Source organism: Bison bison, unplaced genomic scaffold (genome assembly GCF_000754665.1).
Source record: "Bison bison bison isolate TAMUID 2011002044 unplaced genomic scaffold, Bison_UMD1.0 scf7180017864291, whole genome shotgun sequence".
NCBI lineage: Eukaryota > Metazoa > Chordata > Mammalia > Artiodactyla > Bovidae > Bison > Bison bison.
This window is the reverse complement of record NW_011494863.1, coordinates 11,809,794-11,830,401: the sequence shown is the minus strand read 5'-3', so window position 1 is coordinate 11,830,401 and position 20,608 is coordinate 11,809,794. Positions and strand designations below refer to the sequence as shown.

At 45.6% G+C, this 20,608-nt stretch overlaps 1 protein-coding gene and 1 pseudogene across 5 annotated transcripts in view; one reads left to right on the top strand and one right to left on the bottom strand.

The window, feature by feature from the left end:
* The window catches only part of LOC104996319, a 2,633-nt pseudogene extending 946 nt beyond the window's left edge, over positions 1 to 1,687 (top strand).
* NDST1 (N-deacetylase/N-sulfotransferase (heparan glucosaminyl) 1) overlaps positions 1 to 20,608 on the bottom strand; it is an 85,116-nt gene that overhangs the window by 34,212 nt on the left and 30,296 nt on the right. For all 5 annotated transcript variants that reach the window (XM_010850572.1, XM_010850571.1, XM_010850573.1 and 2 more), the window contains 2 exons: positions 11,974 to 12,468; positions 9,030 to 9,117 (listed from right to left, as the gene is read on the bottom strand). In XM_010850572.1, coding sequence (XP_010848874.1) covers positions 9,030 to 9,117; positions 11,974 to 12,468 — 583 coding nt within the window. The remainder of the gene's footprint in view (positions 1 to 9,029; positions 9,118 to 11,973; positions 12,469 to 20,608) is intronic.

The following is a 20,608-nucleotide window of genomic DNA, read 5'->3' as shown; positions in this document are numbered from 1 at the left end:
TGATACCACTCATATGCAAAAGCTAAAAAGTTGATATAAATGAACTTACTTATAAAGTAGAAATAGAGTTACAGATATGGAAAATAAACCTACAGTTACCAGAGAGGAAAGGGAGGGGTGACCAGGAAGGATAAATTAGAAGACAGGGATCAACATATACACACTACTCTATGTATAATCGATAACCAGTAAGACCTACTATAGCACAGGGAACTCTATTCAGTATTCTGCATTAATCCCTACGTGAAAAGATCTAAAGCAGAGTGGCTATACGACATGTCGAACTGATTCACTTTTCTGTATGCCTGAAACTGATGACCATTGTACACCAACTATACTCCAATAAAAATTTATAAATAACATTTCAGAATTCAGTCAAGGAAGTTAAAGGCTTCTACCCTGAAAACTCTAAAACATTGCTTAAGGAGGACCTAAATAATTGGAATACAGTCCATGTTTAAATATTAGAACACTTCAAATAACAATATTAGTCGGCCCAATATACAGATTCATTTCACTCCTATTCAATCTGAGAGCTCTCCCTCCTCAAATTGGGGGAAAAAATCCTAATATTCATATGGAATTCCAAAGGACACTGAAGAGCCAAATTTATCTTGCAAAAGTGTTTTACTACATTCGAATAGACATACAGACCATGGAATAGACTTGGAACACAGAAACAAACCCTCAGCCTAAGCTAAGAACACTGACGAAACACGGACACACATCATCATGATCTTGGCTTGGGTTTTGGGTCATAAAATATGACACCAAAGGCATAGAAAACAATGAAAATTAGATTCACTGGTTCTCATAAAAATGAAAAGCTTCTATTAGTCATGGAACATTATCATGAGAGTGAAAGGAAAACCAGAAAATGGTAGAAAATGTTTGCAAACCATAGGCCTGTTATGGGTTTAAGATCCAGAATATACAGAGGATGCCAAGAACACAATCAATAGTGATCCAAAAACCTGAACAGACATTGCTCCTAACAAGACATACAAATGGCCAACAGCACGTGAAAAGATGCTCAACACCACCAATTATTAGTGAAAATTAGAACTACACTGAGATATCATATAGGTCAGAATGGCCATCATCATAAAATTTACAGGGTCTGAAGTCACCTCTAAAAATGGAGCACAATACACTTGTCCCAGAAAGCCCCACAAATCATGCAGATCAAGAGGTTCAAATCTTCGTGTTCACTTTAAGAACACTCGAGAAACCGCCCAGACCATTAAGTGTATGCGTATCTGAAAAGCCACCAAGTATCTGAAGGATGTCACAGTAAACAAGCGATGTGTGCCATTCCATCATTCCAGCGTGGAGCTGGTCGGTGTCCACAGGCCAAACAGTGGGGCTGGACGCAGGGTCAGTGACCCAAAAAAAGTGCCGAATTTTTACTGCACATGCTCACGCACATGCAGAGAGTGCTGAACTTAAGGGCAAAGATATAGATTCTCTTGTCATTGAGCACATTCAGGTGAACAAAGACCCCAGGAGGCAGCACAGGACTTAGAGACTCATAGTCAGATCGACCCACAAGTGAGCCCTCCCTGCCACACTGAGATGATGCTAACTGGAGGAAAACATTGTTCCTAAACCAGAAGAGGAGGCTGTGCAGCAGAAAAAGATATCCCAGAAGAAAGTAAAGAAATAAAAATTGATAGTCCAGAAATAAACACAGCAAAAAATAAATGCATACAAAAGTTAAAAAAAAATTCTATAAATAAATGTTGGAGAGGGTAATGAGAAAAGGGAACTCTCCTACACGAATGGTGGGAATGTAGGTGGGTATAACCATGATGGAGAAGAAAATACAGGTTCCTTAAAAAACAATAAACAGAACTACTAATACCATAAGATCCAGCAATCCCATTCCAGGGCATATATCCAGAGAAAACTATTATTCAAAAAGATTCATGCACCCCAGGGTTCATGGCAGCTCTGTTTACAATAGGAAAGACATGGAGGCCACACAGATACCTACTGGCAGACAAATGGGTAAAGAAGAAGTGGTACATATATACAATGGAGTATTACTAGCCATAAAAATGAACAAAATATGGATGGACATAGAGATTCTCACAGCCAGTGATGTAAGTCAGACAGAAAAGGACAAATATCATATGATATCACTTATATCCAAAATCTAAAATGTTGCCATAAATGCCATTATTGATAACACAGATACAGAAAACAAACCTATGGTTACCAGTAGGGAAAGTGAGGGGTGGCTGGAAGGGATAAACTAGAAGACTGGGATCAACATACACACATTACTCTACATAAAATAGATAACTAGTAACAACCTACTATGCAGCACAGGGAACTCTATTTAGTACCCTGCATTAACCCCTATGTGAAAAGAATCTAAAAGACAGTAGATATACAAATAATTTAACTGATTCAATTTGCTGTATGCCTGAAGCTAATACAACACTGAATACCAACTATACTCCAAAAAAAAATTTAAACATAATACAAAGTATTTCAGAATTCAGTCAAGGAGGTGAAACACTTCTACCCTGAAAACTCTAAAACACTGCTTAAAGATACCTAAATAATTGGAAAATAACATGTTTAAATATATTAGAATGCCTAGTAATGTTCAAATAATAATACTATTCAGTAAAAATAGAGATTCATTTCATTCCTATTCAATCTGACTTTTTTTTTCTGAATTGGTAAAAACATCATAATATTCACATGGAATTCCAAGGGACACTGAAGAGCCAAATAGTATTCCAGATGTGTATTACTGCAGTAGCACAGACATACAGACCATGGAATAGACTTGAGAACCAAGAAACAAACCCTCACTTCTAATTTCACTTGATTGCTGATAGAAGTGCTAAGACTGGTCACTGGGCCAAGAACAGATCCAACAAATGGCACTGCTGCTGCTGCTACGTCGCTGCACTCGTGTCCAGCGCTGTGCGACCCCAGAGACTCTGGCAGCCCGCCAGGCTCCCCCGTCCCTGGGGTTCTCCAGGCAAGAACACGGGAGTGGGTTGCCACTTCCTTCTCCAATGCATGAAAATGAAAAGTGAAAGTGAAGGCGCTCAGCTGTGTCCGACTCCTAGTGACCCCATGGACTGCAGCCCACCAGGCTCCTCCGCCCATGGGATCTGCCAGGCAAGAACTGCAGATGCAACAAATGGCATGTGCAAAACCTTTACAGTGGATCTTCCCTCACACCATAGACAAAATTTAATGCACAATGAATCAAGGCCTAAAATTTTGGAACTAAGCTATAGAACTGTAGAAGAAAAAAAGGCTGAATATCTCCCTGACCTTCGATTTGGTGCTGGAACCTCCGATTTGACACCTAAGGCACAGAAAACAACGAAAATCAGACATTGGCCTTAAAAAAAAAAACAAAAAATAAAAAACTTCCACGCATCACAAGACATTCTCACAAGAGTGAAAAGACAACCTAGAGGAGGGCAAAAATGTTGGAACACCATAGGCCTCCTATGGGTTTAATGTTCAGAATATATAAAAGATGCCAACAACAGAAAGCAAAATTGGACCCAAAACCTAAACAGACATGTCTCAAAGAAGACATACAAATGGCCAACAGAATGTGAAAAGATGTTCAACATCACTAATTATTAAACAAATGGAAATTAAAACTACAATGAGATACCACTGCACATGGGTGAGAATAGCCATTATAAAAAAAATCTACAAACAATAAATGCTGGAGACAGTGTGGAGAAAATAGAGCCCCCTACACTGGTGGAGGGAGTGTAAATGGGTACACCCACTACAGAGAACACCACTGAGGTTCCTTATAAAACCATATATAGAACTACCCTATGATCCAGCAATCCTCCTCCAAAGCACACATCTAGAAGAAACTAGCATTCCAAAGGAAACCTGCACCTCAGGTCCACTGCACCACTGTTTACAATACCCAAGACTGGGAAGCCACCTAAATGTCCATCGACAGAGGAATGGAGAAAGAAAAGTGCAACACCTATTCGGAGAATATTACTTAGCCATTAAAAAGAATGAAGTAATGCAATTTGCAGCAAGAGATTTTCCTATTGAGTAAGGAAAATCAGACAGAGATGAAAGAAATACCACATAATATTCCCTCTATGGGGAATTTAAAAAGAAAGGATACAAGCTAACTTATTTAGAAAACAAAATAGACTCACAGACTTAAGAATGACTTATGGTTGCCAGGGGTGAAGGGCAGGGAGAAGGGGTTGCAGGGAGTCTGGGATACATGTGAACACACTCGCTATATTTAAAATGGATAAGCACCAAATCCTACTGTATGGTATATGGAACTGTGCTCAGTGCTCTATGGCAGCCTGGATGGGAAAGAGTTTAGAGGATAATGGGCATGTGAATATAACAATTGTTACACATTGTCTTGGGATTAACCCCTTGATCATTATTACATGGTGCCCCCTTCCTTGTTTCCTGTCTTTTTTTTTAAGTTGTAAATATATAAGCACTCAAAACAGGAGCTCCTTAATATATAAAGTAAATGATAATAGTCATAAAAACAGAAACAGTGACACACAATAGTGGGGGACTTTAAACCCCACTTTCATCAATCATCAGCCAGACGAAAAAAATCAACAAGGAAACACGGGCCCTAAAAGAAACATTAGACCAAATAGACTTAGTTGATATTTATAGAAAACAGAAAAGATCTTCTTCTATAGTATTCATGGAATATTCCCCAGGACTGATCACACCATAGGCCAAAATCAAGCTTTGGTAAATTTAAGAAAAGTGAAATCACATCAAGCATCTTTTCTGACCACAAAACTATGAGATTAGAAATCAATTACTGGGGAAAAAATATAAAACACATAAATATGTGGAGACTATACAATATGTTACTAAATGACCAATGGATCAATGAAAGAATCAAAGAGGTAATAAAAAAATAACTAGAGACAAGTGACAAATAAAAAAATAGCAAACCTATGGGACTCAGCAAATACAATCTTACCTCACAATAAAAATCTCAAATAAACAACCTAACTTTACATCTAAAGCAACTAGTGAAAAGAAGTAACAAAACCCAAAGTTAGTAAAAGAAAAGAAATCATAAAGATCACAGCAGAAATCAGTGAAATAGAGACAAAGAAAACAATAAAAAAGATCAATGAACCTAAAACCTAGTTCTTTGAAAAGATAAAACAAAACTGATAAACCTTTAGCCAAACTTATAAGGAAAAAGTGGCAAAGGGTGCCAATCAATAAAATTAGAAATGAAGAAGTAACAATGAACACCACAGAAACACAAAGGATCATAAGATGACCACACACGCATACACAAAAACCATTTGCCAAAAAAAACGGACAACTTAGAAGAAATGGACAAATTCTTAGAAAGGCACAACCTTCCAAGACTGAACCAGGAGGAAACAGAAAATATGAACAGACCAGTCACAAGTGCTGAAACTGAAACAGTGATTTTTAAACTCCCCAAAACAAAAGTCCATAACCAGGGGGCTACACAGGCAAATTCTATCAAACATTTAAAGAGTTAACGCCTATCCTTCTGAAACTATTCCCCAAAATTGCAGAGAAGAAATACCCCTAAGCTCATTTTATGAGGCCACCATCACCCTGACACCAAAACCAAAGATACCACACACACAAAAGAAATTACATGCTAATATCACTGACGAACAGACACACAAAACACTCAACAGAATAGCAACAAACTAAATCCAACAATACATTAAAAGGATCACACACCACGATCAAGTGGGATTTATCTCAAGGATGCAAGAATTCTTCAATATCCACAAATCAATGTGACACACCACATTAACAAACTGAAGAACAAAAACCATATGATCATCTCAACAGATGCAGAGAGAGCTTTTGACAAAATGCAACACCCATTTATGATAAAAAAAAAAACAAAACACTCCAGAAAGTGGGCATAAAGGGAACTTACCTCAACATAATAAAGGCTATATATGACAAACTCAGACTTCCCTGGTGGCTCAGCCGGTAAAGCATCTGCCTACAATGTGGGAGACCCACTAGTATCATTCTCAATAGTGAAAAGCTGAAACCATTCCCTACAAATCAGGAACAAGCCAAGGATGTCCTCTGCCACCACTTTTATTCAACATAGTTTTGGAAGTCCTAGCCACGGCAATCAGAGAAGAAAAAGAAATGAAAGGAATCTAAATTGGAAAAGAAGAAGTAAAATTGCCACTGTTTGCAGATGACATGATACTATACACAGAAAATCCTAAAGATGGTACTAGTAAACTACTACAGCTCATCGATGAATTTGGTAAATAAAGTTTCAGGGTACAAAATTAATACAAAGAAATCACTTGCTTTCCTACACACGAACAATAAAGGTCAGAAACAGAAATTAAGAAAACAATCCCATTTATCACATCAAAAAGAATAAAATACCTAGGTATAAACCTATGTAAGACAAAAGATCTGTACTATGAAAACTATAAGATGCTGATGAAAAGAAATAGAAGATGACACATATGGAGGGATACACCATGTTTTTGGATTGGAAGAATCAATACTGTCAAAATGACTACACTACCCAAGACAATCTACAGATTCAATGCAATCCCTACTGAATTACCAATAGCATTTTTCACTGAATTAGAACAAAAATTTAAATTTGTACAGAGTCACAAAAGACTGAATAGCCAAAGCAATCCTGAGAAAGGAAAATGCAGGTGGAGGGATCAGGCTCCCTGACTTCAGACTACACTACAAAGCCACAGTCACCAAGACGTATGCTGCTGGTACAAAGACAGAAATATAGATCAACAGAACAGGACACAAAGCCCAGAAATACAACCCCGCACCTATGCTCAATTAACTTATAACAAAGGAGGCAAGACTACACATTGGAGAAAAGACAGTCTCTTCAATAAATGGTGCTAGGAAAACTGGACAGCTACATGCAAAAGAATGAAATAATACCAGACACAAAAATAAACTAAAAATGGATCAAAAACTAAATATAAGGCTGGACATTATAACTCTTGGAGGAAAACATAGGCAGAACACTTTGACACAAATCGCAGCAAGATCTTTTTGAATTAACCTTCCAGAGTAATGAAAATAAAAACAAAAATAAACAAATGGTATTCAAACTCAAAAGTTTCTGCACAGCAAAGGAAACCATAAACAGAAAGACAATCCACAAAATAGGAGAAAATATTTGCCAACAAAGTGACTGACAAGGGATTAATCTCCAAAATATACACAAAACTGTTCATGAAGCTCTAGGTCGAAAAAACAAACAACCCAATAAAAAAAATAGGCAGAAGATCAGAGATTTCTGCAAAGAAGACATACAGATGGCCAAAAAGCACATGAAAAGATACTCAACATCACTAAATATCAGAGAAAAGGAAAGCAAAATACAGTGACGCATTACTTCACACCAGTGAGAATGGCCATCATCAAAAAACATGCAAACCATACACAGGGAGCTCTGCATGGCGCTCTGTGATGATGCAGAGGAGGAGAACAGGTCAGGGAGTGGGGAGGCTCAAGAGGGAGGGGAGATATATATATATAGTTATGACTGATTTGCACTGATGTAAGACAGAGATCCCCACAACACTGAAACAATTCTCCTCCAATTAAAAAATCGAAAAAATATGCAAACAATAAATGCTGAAGAGGGTGTGGAGAAAAGGGAATCCTCCTACACTGTTGGTAGGAATGTAAACTGGTATAGCCACTAGGGAGAATGTTATGGAGGTTTCCTAAAAAACTAAAATAGAACTACCATATGATCCAGCAATCCCAGTTCTGGGCATATATTCAGAGAAAACCATAATTTGACAAGATACATGCACCATAATGTTCACTGCAGCATTATTTACAACAGCTGAGCCAAGGAAACCACCTAAACGTCCACCAGCAGGGGAACGGATAAAGAAGAGGCACATGTAGTAGCTCAAACGGTAAAGAATCTGCCTGCAATGCAGGAAACCCAAGTTCAGCTCCTGGGTCAGGAAGAGCCTCTGGAGAAGGGAATGGCAATCCATTCCAGTATTCTTGCCTGGAGAATCCCATGGACAGAGGAGCCTGGCGGGCACAGCCCATGGGATCACAGAGAGTCGGATACGACTGAGCAACTGACAGTACCTACTGCTCCATTAAAAAGAACGAAATAATGCCATATGCAGCCACAGGGATACTACAGATTATCATACTGAATAAGCCAAAGTAAATATCATATCACTCATAAGCGGAATCAGATTTCTACAAAATGATACAAATGAACTTAGTCACGAAACAGAAACAGTTACAGATATGGAAAACAAACTTATGGTTACCAAAGGGGAAAATGGAGGGGGAGGGATAATCAGCAGTATGGGATTAACATGTACACATGACCATAAATAAGACAGATAACCAACGAGGACCCGCTGTACAGCACAGGGAACTCTACTCGATATTCTGTGGTAACCTATATGAGGAAAGAATCTAAAAAAGAATGAACACGTATATATGTATAACTGAATCACTTTGCTGCACACCTGAAACTAATTCAACATTGTAAATCAACTATACATGAATAAAATTTTAAAAAGAAAGAAAGAAAATAAACTCATGACAGTGCTCGTCTCTGGGGGGTACAATTATAGTGCCTTTTCACTTTCTCTGCTATATATTTCTGTAATGTTCTTATAATTCAACAATTCCTTTGTAAGGCAGAAGTAGTACAAAGAATATTAAAGGTGGGGGTGAGACAGACAAGGGGGAGAAGATGCCCAACCCCAGGGCAGCAGAGCCTGAGCGCCGGGGACGAACTGGGGGCTATCGTCGCGTCACTGCTACCCCCAAGTGCCCTCTACCTGGGGCTGCGACTGCTCTGTGGGCTATCTGGTTCTGGCAGAGGCCACAGGGGTCAGGTCAAATGTGACCCTCAGTGGGCCCATGCACCCTCCTGTTGTCCCCACGGCACTGCACTCCGAGGGTCTGGATGTTGAGGGCCCGTGGAAGTTGTGAGTAGGGGCAGAGCCAGGCCCACTTACCTGTGTGGAAGAATTTCCCTGAGTAGCCCAGGTTGAAAGTGAAGTTTGGGATGTGTGTCCGTAGTTCGTTCTGTGTATCAAACAGGGCCTAGGATAGGCAGAGTGGGGACAGTGCGGTGAGAGGAAGCCAGGAGCTCCCTGCTCCTCCCATGAGGGCCCACATCAAGGGTCTGGCTCCTACAGGACCAGCTACAAAGGCTGCAGGGCCCAAGGAAAAATAAGAATAGGGATGTCTGCACAAAAATTGTTAAAAATGTCAGGAAGGGAACAGCAGAGGATCACCTTGTGTGGGCATCTTCAAAGCACGGGGCCCTGTGTGACTGTGCAGGCCCCATTCCCACGAAGCCAGCCTGTGCCACCACCTCCACCAGGCCTCCGGCAAGACAAGGCCTAGACCCTAGCCTGATACTGCTGTGTCCTTGAGAAAGTTTAGCAACTTCTCCAGGCCTCAGTTTCCCTAGATGTGAAATGGGGTTAACAACAGCTCTCTCATGGGACTCTAAATGAGATACTACATGTAAAACAGCCTGGCATTTTGGCAAATGATGAAAAATGGTGGCATTGTCATGTCTGAAGTCACTGCCACTGTTAGCCTCATGCCTTCATCTGTCAAATGAGGGGGATTTCACATCACTGGTGACTAAAAGGCTGATATCAAAGGACCACAACTTTTCTAAAGATATACTGTGTGTCCAGCAATGCAGCGTTTCCATGCACGGCACACTCAGTGCTTTGCATGTCAGAGAAGGGATGCTGACCCTTGTGAAACAAACATTCAGTTGTCCTCTGGAGTGGGGACTGAAAAAGTCCCTACCAGGCATGATGTGCAAGGCTGCTGGGAAACCTGCAAGAAGAGCCTGCTATCAGAACACTTTGCAAACAGAAAGTCCTGGCTCTCCTGGGGCCATGCACTACCTCATGGACATCCATGCCCTAGCTGTGCTGCCTTGGGCCAGTCACTTCACCTCTCTGAATCTTAGTGTCTGCCTCCATAAAACGGGATTTAAAACAATACCCATCTCACAAAGCTGCTGTGAGGAACAGATGAGGCAACACATAGAAAGGTCTGAGCACAGAGCCTGGCGCTAGCCAAGCCTTGAATAAAAGCTGCTGTTGGTATTACTTAAGTTGTACTGGACAGCCCGTACTGTACAAGTTAATGAGGCAACATTCATGTTTCTGAAAGAAAAGCTCAGTTGTCGCCAGTGCTTGGGACTGAAGAAAAAAAAAATTTTTTTAACTGTCCATTCTGACTCAAAAAAGGATGCTTAAGGCAAATGGGACCTGGCTGCTGGAGGGCTCGGCAGTCTCCACTGAGCTGCATGCATGGAAGAGGGCATCTCTGTTGGTGCTCTTCTACAGAAACAGCTCCAAACTGCTAGCATTCTTCTCACTCTAAAAATGGGGAAAATAAGAACCAAGAGGCCAAGTCTGGGGTTCATGGGAGACACAGTGAGCCTGGCAGCCTGATTTCCTTCTGGGGCCAACACTGGACCTCTCAAGGACTCATCCTGGACAGGGAGCAAAGACCTAAGTTACAGAGGAGAGGGCAAGGCTGGGCCACCAGAAGAATGACCTAGGTAGAAAACAGAGTAATCTGCTTTGCTGGAGGTGGATCGTGCCATCGTATGAAGCCTCAGCGGGAAGGCTCAAGAGGAGCTGTCGCAAAACTTTCTTCCAACAGAGGAGCCCTTGAGGAGGTGAAATCTCAGAAGCAGACACGTGAAAAAGCAATACTGCCCTGTCCTAAAAGTGGGGCAGAGGGCTCAGAGCCTGGCACCTGCACACGCCCCCGACCCCAACCCCAGCCATCCAGGCCCCTCCCACCCACCCCATCTTGTCATTTCACTACTGAGGTTCAGACAAGGGAAGGGGTGTGCTCAGGTCACCCACTTAGGGGCAGACTGGGACTTGAACCCAGGTCTTGACTCCCCAGACACTGCCTGCTCCCCAGAAGCCTCTGCTCTGCTCTTCTCCTCTGGAGGTGTAAGGAGGAGCAGAGAGTCCACTCTGGACCAAGGAGAGGTCAACACATCCCCCTGCTCCTCACCCAGGGGGCCCCACCCGCTATGGCCCTTTCAGGACCTACAGCCAATCCCAACATAGCACCCATGGGAGGAAAGCATTGCTGTAAAGTCTCTTTCACTCCTCCTCCTAACATCAAAAAAAAAGTCTTGGTTTGGTGCTAATACATTTCTAACTCTCACTAATCTCACATAAGAGAGGACAGGCAGTCAGTAGGCAGCAGTACTTCAGTAGAATTTAATCCCCTGTTTTGTTTTCACTGGATCTATTGTTATGGTTGCCCTCTATTTATGGCATGTGATACTGATTTCCCCATTTACACAAGTGATGTTGTTCCCTTTGCATATAACCTTGAGTAAAATAGTGAGTAGACGGAAGCTGTCTTTTAGAGAATGCTTAATGGTCTTAATTTGTAGGTGTCTCTTTTACAGTGAAACATGTGTAAAATTTCATGGCTTGCAAAATGCTTTTACATATAGTTAGTTAAGTTAGGTAAACATTTTTTGAATTAAATACATGCCTTCCACCATCTATACAGAGCTCAGTTAAAGTATGCCTTGTGTATGATTTAAGCTCTAATTCTTGTTTTATGAGTTTTGGAGGAGCTTTGATACTGACATACACATTTTTGAGAGTTAAAAATCATGTCTGGATTAAGAGGTAGGTAAACAACTCCGCACAGCTCCCATCTCTCAGTAGTTATGTTCCTGAGCCCCACATATCCAGATGCAAAATTCCTCTATATTCAGTACTTCAAATAATTTTAAATGGCTACCTGCTGCGAAGAAGACAATAGAACCAAATGGCCAAGGGAGGGGGCAGACAGCATAAAGGAGTACAAAGAGCAAAGTCACAGTGGGGACAGCAGAGGTTGATGGTGGTGAGGCCTCCCCTGCCCCCGCTGGCACCCCAGCCATACCTTCACGTCCTCCACCTTCATGCGTGTGCCCTCCTTGCCCACGAAGATGTCATCGATGTCCACCAGGATATAGCGGTCCAGAGGCAGTGACAGGCGCTTGCCCGTGAGGAAGGCCACGGCATCGACGAAGACGAGTTTGTGCAGCCAGAAGTTGAGGTTGTTGCCAAAGAGGACACGCTGGATGCCGTCGTGCAGGCCCAGGTCCTGGACCACCGTGGCGTGCAGCGCAGCGTGCAGCCCGGCGTCCGCGCCCAGGTGCGGGATGGACTCAGACGAGCGCGTCTTGGCCAGCAGCACCGGCTCGTAAGTGGAGTGGTTCGACTGGAACACGGTCCAGTCCTCGCCGGGCAGCACGCCCTTCTCCACCTCACTGGGCCGGGTCACATAGAGCAGCGGGGACTTGGGGTTGATGCTGCAGTCCTTCAGGCCCAGGTTCGAGTGCAGGAACAGGGGGAAACCTTTGAGCTGTGCGCTCAGCAGGCTGTTCTCATTGGCCTGCAGCAGGGAGGGGAAAGGAGGGGAGGGGAAAGACAGCCATCAGATCCACAGCCCCCCGGGACCATGGAATCTCAGGTGTAATACTGAGATGGGCAGAGAACAGTAATGTCTGCAGTACCCGCTCTCATTCCTGGAGGCCTCATCACACTCCTGAGCCTCTGTGAACATAGCACACCCCACTCTGCCCATCTCAGTACCACACCAGCTCACACACGGGACGGCTTCCCAAAGCCAGGAACCAGGCTCGCATACTTCACGTGAAGAGGCCCTGTAATCCTCCCAGCAGCCCCACGATGGAGGCATCTCCGTTATACAGACAAGGAGACCAGTCCCAGAAAGGCTAGGTAACCTGTCCAAAATCACACATGGGAAAGCTAGCAGTGGAGTGCACAGATTCTGCCACCAGTCTGCCTGACCTTGAGGAAGTTATGTAACCTCCCCACGCCTCAGTTTCTTCTGCTATAAAACATGGCCAAGAATGGCAGCAAGTCCCTCAGGGCTGGTGGAGGAGAGTGAGCATTAATCCTGGCAAAGTGATCAGAACAGGACTGGCAGCATCACCATCGCTCCTTCAGTCTTCACATCAGCCTCTGTCATCCCGCTTCACAGGCAAGGACACCGAGGCTCCGAGCGCGGTGCCATCCTGGGTCACACAGTGGTCAGGATGAGCCGCACTGCACAGCCACATGGCTGACCCCAGAGCCCACCCACCTGACCACCAGGCTTCCTGCCTGGGCTTTCCAAGCTGGCTTTTGCCACACCATCTTTTCTTCAGGAGAAAGCCTGGGCGAATGCCCATGGAGAAGAGATCAGAGAGCAGGAGACTGCTGGGGGAGCAGGAAACTGCTGGGGGTGCAGGAGTAGACACTCCGCCACAGAGTGCTCCCAACCCCTAGACGCCCCAGCACTCCCGAGGCCATGCCCCACAGGAGTCCAGCTCCCGGTGCCTCTGTCTCCTCCCAGGATCCACCGCTGCCAGCTCTCTGGGGACCTTCAGACAGTACCCAAAGCACCCTCTCCTTCCTCTTCCCTAGACTCACAGCCCCTGCCCCTTGTCCTTCACCCTCCCAGTCACCTTCCTCTGGTTGTAGTACAATCTGTCTTTGTCCCTGTGCCACCTCCTTTGAGTCTTCTTGGCCTGACAAACTCCTGCTCATCCTTCAAAACCCAAAGCATCTCCTCTCTTCTCATCCCTGGGACCACATTAAAGCCTCAGCTGCAGCACTTCTCACCTCGGCTGCGGCACTATCTGTTCAGAGTCTCCCTGCCAGTCCACGCCCTCTCAAGGGCAGGGACGATGTCATTTCTACCTTGGATTCCTGGTGCCAGCACAGGCTTGACACCCAGTGGGAGAAAAGGCATATTTGATGAGTAACTGAATTTTTAAAAAGAAAGAACAGACAGATCCCGAATACCTGGCACATGACAGCTATTCATTACACGTTTCATTTGTTTATCCCACAATTATTCACTATTCCAGGCACTGTGTTAAGTAACAGGCATGTGGTGAGAAAAACAGACACTGCTCCTGCCCTTATGAACTATAAAGGCAAGCAGAGGAGAGAGAGAGAAATCAAAATAGCAGAAATGTACATAAAACTTCAATGTGGCACAACTACACAGAAGAGGCTCAGAGCTCTAGAAGAGTAGGTAACTGAGCATAGTCAGCTAGCTCAAGAGAGGCTTCGCTAGGAAACAGACTTCTGAACTAAGATTTAAAGAATGAGTAAGTGTCAACTAGGGCAGAAGTGGGAGCCAAGTTCAAAGAACAGCAAGTGCAAAGGTCCTGAGATGGGAGAGAGTGTGGCACAGTCAAGGAACATGGAAAGGCCAGCAGAGTGATCAACAGGGAGAAGAGGCAGAAAGGTCAGCTCGGGCCAGACCTGCAGGACCCTGGAGGCTGGAAGTGGCACTGGGAAGCCAACAGACTCCATCAAAGGGATCTGAACAGAGGGATGACAGGTTCCTATTTGCATTTTAAAGGTCCATCTGGCCACTGTGTGGGGTGGGACAAAGCAAGAGTGGACAAAGGGCGCCAAATGAGGTTGGAGAGGGAGGCAGGGTGGTGCGCTGGGCCGCCCTGGAGAGCTGGCCTGTGAGCGCCGTGCAAGGACACTTGCTGAGGGCCAAGCCTTGTGCCAGGGCACCTTTCAGTAATAACCTCCACGCAAAACTGCTTTTCTGTAATTCCTGTGAAGGCTCTGGAGGGCCCTGGCCTCACAAGCTGAGGTAAGGGGCCTGTGTTCCACTCTCCACACACCAGGAACACCTGCCAACTCCCCACCCTTGTGATGAGAGTCCCAAATTGAGAGGCCCTTCCCCCAGCCCCAGGGTCCCCAGGACTGTTAAGCCAGCACCGGGGACAAAGGCAGTGGGGGCCAGTGACATCTCAGACCCTGTCTATCACCTGCTGTGGCCGGGGAGGCCACAGTGGACCACAGGCACTGGGGGATCCCATTTCAAAGCCCCGATCCTGAACTGACTGCCAGGCGCTGGCAGCTCAGGCAGCTGGCCAGCTAGGACACGGCGAGGAAGGGAGAGAGCCAAGTCACTGGCTGTCCACCCCAGCCTGCAGTGAAAGCAACCATCTGGGAAGGGAAGGGAAAGTAAGCATAAGCATGACAGAGACTGAACTCCCACTGTGGGCCTCGCCCCAAGGGAGGGGAATCCCTCCTGTTCTTCAGCACTGGGGACCCACACAGGAGACACCAAGTCTTCCAGTGGGGTCACCAGGCAGAGGAAGGAATAGCCCTGACCCAGGAATGGGAAGGCCTAGTATATGACACCCCACTCCAGTACTCTTGCCTGGAAAATCCCATGGACAGAGGAGCCTGGTGGGCTGCAGTCCATGGGGTCGCTAAGAGTTGCTTTTCTCTTTCATGTATTGGAGAAGGAAATGGCAATACTCCAGTATTCTTGCCTGGAGAATCCCAGGGACAGGGGAGCCTGGTAGGCTGCCGTCTAGGGGGTCGCAGAGTCGGGCGTGACTGAAGCAACTTAGCAGCAGCAGCAGCAGCAGTACCGACTGAGAGTAACTGGTTGCATGACCTTGGGAACCTCAGGGCCCTGCTTCCCAAGGCACTACTTCTTAGGGCCTCAGGTCTCACAGCTATCGGTTAGTTTGCTCCTACAAGTGGGTTAGAAGAACTGAGCATGCTGGCTCAATTTTGGCTCAGACTTACGAGCTGTGTCAGTCTAGACAGCCATGTTACTTTTGGAGCCTCAATTCCTCACCTAAAAACAAAGTACTCACTTCACAGGACCTATGAAGTGATAGGTGATATATCTGATAAAGTGATATATTTGATAAAGCACTAGAACATTTAGGTATGACCTAAATCAAAGCCCTTCTGGTTATTCAGTGGAGCTGATGAATAGATTCAAGGGATTAGATCTGGTAGACAAAATGCCTCAAGAACTATGGACGGAGGTCTGTAACATTGTACAGGAGGTAGTGACCAAAACCATACCTAAGAAAAAGAAATTCAAGAAGGCAAAGTGGTTGTCTGAGGAGGCCTTACAAATAGCTGAGAAAAGAAGAGAAGAGAAAGGCAAAGGAGAAAGGAAAAGATATACTCAACTGAATGCAAAGTTTCAAAGAATAGCAAGGAGAGATAAGAAAGCCTTCGTAAGTGAACAATGCAAAGAAATAAAGGAATACAACAAAAAGACTAGAGATCTCAAGAAAATTGGAGATGCCAAGGGAACATTTCATGGAAAGATGGGCACAATAAAGGACAAAAACAGCAAGGACCTAACAGAAGCAGAAGAGAAGAAGAAGAGGTGGCAAGAATACGCAGAGGAACTGTGCAAAAAAGGTCTTAATGACCCAAATAACCACGATGGTGTGATCACCTACCTAGAGCCAGATATCCTGGAATGTGAAGTCAGGTGGGTCTTAGGAAATCTCACTATGAACAAAGATAGTGGAGGTGATGGAATTCCAGCTGAGCTATCTCAAATCCTAAAAGATGATACTGTTAAAGTGCTGCACTCAATATGGCAGCAAATTTGGAAGACTCAGCAGTGGCCACAGGACTGGAAAAGGTCAGTTTTCATTCCAATCCCAAAGAAGGGCAATGCCAAAGAATGTTCAAATTACCACACAACTGCACATTTCACATGCTAGCAAGATTATGCTCAAAATTCTTCAAGCTAGACTTCAGCAGTATGTGAACCAAGAATTTTCAGGTGTTCAAGCTGGATCCAAAAGAGACAGAGGAACCAGAGATCAAACTGCCAACATCCGTTGGATCTTAGAAAAAGCAAGGGAATTTTTAAAAAAAAAAAAAAGCTACTTCTGCTTTATTGACTATGCTAAAGCCTTTGACTGTGTGGATCACAAACTGTGGAAAATTCTTAAAATGATGGGAATACCAGACCACCTTTAATCAACAGAACCGAACATGGAACAATGGACTGGCTCAAAACTGGGAAAGGAGTACATCAAGGTTGTATACTGTCACAGTACATCCTGTGAAAAGTTGGCCTAGATGACTCACAAGCTGGAATCAAGATTGCCAGGAGAAATATCAACAACCTCAGATATGCAGATGGTACCAGTTTAATGGCAGAAAGCGAAGAGGAAGTAAAGAGCCTCTTGATGAAAGTAAAAGAGAAGAGTGAAAAAGCTGGCTTAAAACTCAGCATTCGAAAAACTAAGATCACGGCATCCATCCCATCACTTCACGGCAAAAAGATAGGGAAAAAGTAGAAACAGTGACAGACTTTATTTTCTTGGACTCCAGAATCACTGGGGATGGGAACAGCAGCCACGAACTTAAAAGACGCTTGCTCTGTGGAAATAAGGCTATGATAAATCTAGACATGGTATTCAAAAGCACAGACATTACTTTGCCAACAAAAGTCTGTCTAGTCAAAGCTATGGTTTTTCCAGTAGTCATGTATGGATGCGAGTTTTGGATCATAAAGAGAGCTGAGCACTGAAGAATTCATGCTTTTGAACTGTGGTGCTGGAGAAGACTCTTGAGAGTCCCTTGGACAGCAAGAAAATCAAACCACTCAATGTTAAAGGTATCAACCCTGAATATTCATTGGAAGGACTGACGCTTAAGTTGAAGCTCCAACACTTTGGCCACCTGATGGGAGGAGGTGACTCTTTGGAAAAGACCCTGATGCTGGGAAAGATTGAAGGCAGGAGGAGAAGAGGGTGACAGAGGATGAGATGATTGAATGGTGTCATCGATTCAATGGACATGAGTTTGAGCAATCTCTGGGAGATGGTGAATGACAGGGAAGCCTGGCGTGCTGTGTGCTGCAGTCCATAGGGTCACAAAGAGTTGGACATGACTGAGCAACTGAACAACAAGGCCTGCAAGGCAATGAGCTGAGGGTGCGGCACAGAGTAAGCGTACAAACAGGGCTTCCCAGGTGGCACTAGTGGTAAAGACTCCAGTTGCCACTGTAGGAGACAAAAGAGACAGGGGTTTGATCCCTGGGTCTGGAAGGTCCCCTGGAGGAGCACGTGGCAACCCACTCCAGTATTCTTACCTGGAGAATCCCCATGGACAGAGGAGCCTGGCAGGCTACAGTCCATGGGGTCGCAAAGAGTCAGACACGATTGAGGTAACTTAACACACACACACACAAGTGTGCACAGAAAGCATTAGTGGCCCTTGTCAGGCCTCTGCCGGGATGTGCTCAACCCGGGGGAACCTGGAGCTGCCAGGCTGAGCCAGGAAACAGGGCTACGGACGAAGACCGACTCCGCCCTCAGGGACTTCAAGGGCACATGTTGGCTGAGCCACAAGACAGACAGCCACCCCCAGTCGTGTGTGCAAGGCCAGCCAGCTGCCACTTCCTGGTGGCTCTGGGTACCAAGCACTGTGCTAGTGCTTCCTGTCCACTGTCCTGTCTTCAATGTGGCGCAACAAAGGCGGGTGCTGTGATTGGCCCCGTTTCACAGACTGGCTGAATATCCTGCCCAAGGTCACTCTGTCTGTAAGTGACAGAAAGAACTGACCCACAGTCTGGACTCTCCAGCCCCTGCTCTCCCACTGACCACGGAGTCCAGTGCTGTGGGCATTAGAAAGTGAGCACTTCCAGACCCCTGGAGTCCCAACCCCCAACCTGCATGTTTCTTGCAGAAGAGCAGAAACATGCAGCTTGACCACCAGATGGCTCCAGTCGGAATGGAAAGTCACCGGCCCCTGATGAAAACCAAGGAGGGGTCTTGTCTTACACAGAAGGGTGGAAAGAGCATGGAGCACTGGAGCGACCACAGGCCCCACAGGAGACTCGGCATACCACTGCCCCTCCCTGGGCCAAATGTTCACCTTCTGTATAGCAAGGAACCAGGGCCTAAGAGGATCCCAGCTCTGTTGTACCCACTGCGCCCAATGACCAGAGTCCACAGACTGGTCCCCAGAAACCAGGGGAGCTCTGGGCACTGGGCGTGGGCTCTGGTGCAAATGCTACTAAATACGTGGTTTTCAATGCTCCTGGACCCATCCCAGTGTTGGGAATAAAGTCTGTAGAACCAGATCACCTAGGTTCAAATCCTACACCTATGCTCATTAGAGGTGTTGAGTGCGGGGACATTGCTTTGCCCCTCCGTGCCTCAGTTTTCTTCTCTCTCAAATCAGGATGACCTCCGCCTGGTTTGGAGGATGGTTTATGAGTGCCAAATGTGTTAGCTCACATAAAGTGCATAGCATGTGTGGGGCTGTGCATGAGCACTCAATAACTGTCAGCCACGCCGACGTTTCTCAGGCATGGGGCTCTGCATCAAGCATAATGAAGTTCGTGGCAGGAACGGAACACAGTCCAGGAGCAAAGGGAAAGCAGACAATGAAGCCGTCTGACGCTACGCCACTGCCCAGCCATAAACCAGGCCAGCATTTCCCAGATGCTGAGATGTGAAATAAAGGGTTTTGTCATCAAGCCAGCTGGGGAACAAAGCTCACCAGGTTGGTCCACTGCAGGACTCCTAAGGGCCTTCAATTTCTTGGCCCACAAAACCTTTTCTAGTGGCAGAGCATCCTGCTCCATTAGTGCGTGAAAGAACACACCGTAAGACACCCTCATCTAGACCACAGTCCTCCCAGCACAGGGCACAGGGCCAGGGCGCGGCTGTGCCACCAACGCCTGGGCACGAACGAGTAGCCACCGGCGCACACGGCTACTTCTGACCCATCTCCTGCTCCTCTCTCCACTCACGCCACACAAGGGCTTGTGTGTTTACTATCTCCTCTGCCTGGAAGGCCCTTTGCACAGAGCCATGGGCTCCTCTCATGCCCTTCCAGTCACCTAATCAAAGAAAACGTCTCTGGCCAGTCTATCAAAACCAGCATCACTGCCCATACCCATCATCCACGTGCCCTTTCCTGCTTATTTTTTTTTTTTTTTGTACTTATCACCACCTGCCACCTGGTATGTTCATTTGCTCACTGTCTAGTCACCCACCCCACCCATTGCACAGAAATGACAGCAGCACAATCGCAGGGACTTGGCACACTTCAATCACCACTGTGTCCCCAGTGTCCACCGAAGAACTTAAACATGGTAGGCACTTCGTAAATATTTGCTGAATGAAGGAACAAACACCCTCAAGCACCCAGCTAGTCCCAGTCACCCACCTTGCAGTTCAGAGTTCTCTGGCCATAGCCTCTGGGTCTCCTATCCGGCTGTCCCCAACCTCCTCCCCAAGGACAGCTTCTCCATGACAACTTCAGAAAGGACCGTGGTCCCAGCAGTCGCTCCGGGTACCCCACCAAGCCCAGAGCAGCTCACTTGTCCTCTGGGATTTCTTTCCCCTCCTTCTTCCAACGCAAAATGGCTCTGGTCCAAGGGGTGCATGAACTCCATATACCCCTCCACAGCCAAGAGGAAATGGTATAGGACCCAGAGCCCCAACCATCTAAATCTGGGCTCAGAGCCTGGCTCTCTCACTTACAGGCAGCACAGCTTCCTGTAACCTAACTTTACCCTCCTGAGCTTTGGTTTGCCCATCTGCAAAACAGGGACATACCCCCGCCCTTGGGAGAACTGCCGTGACAGGTTTTGAATGACCCAGCAGAGCACATGCTCTTCTCCCTTGCACCCCATCCCTAGGGCCACTCTTAAGAGTGGGCCAGCAGTGTGCAAGGCCTGTGCAACGCAGGCAATGCTCCTAATA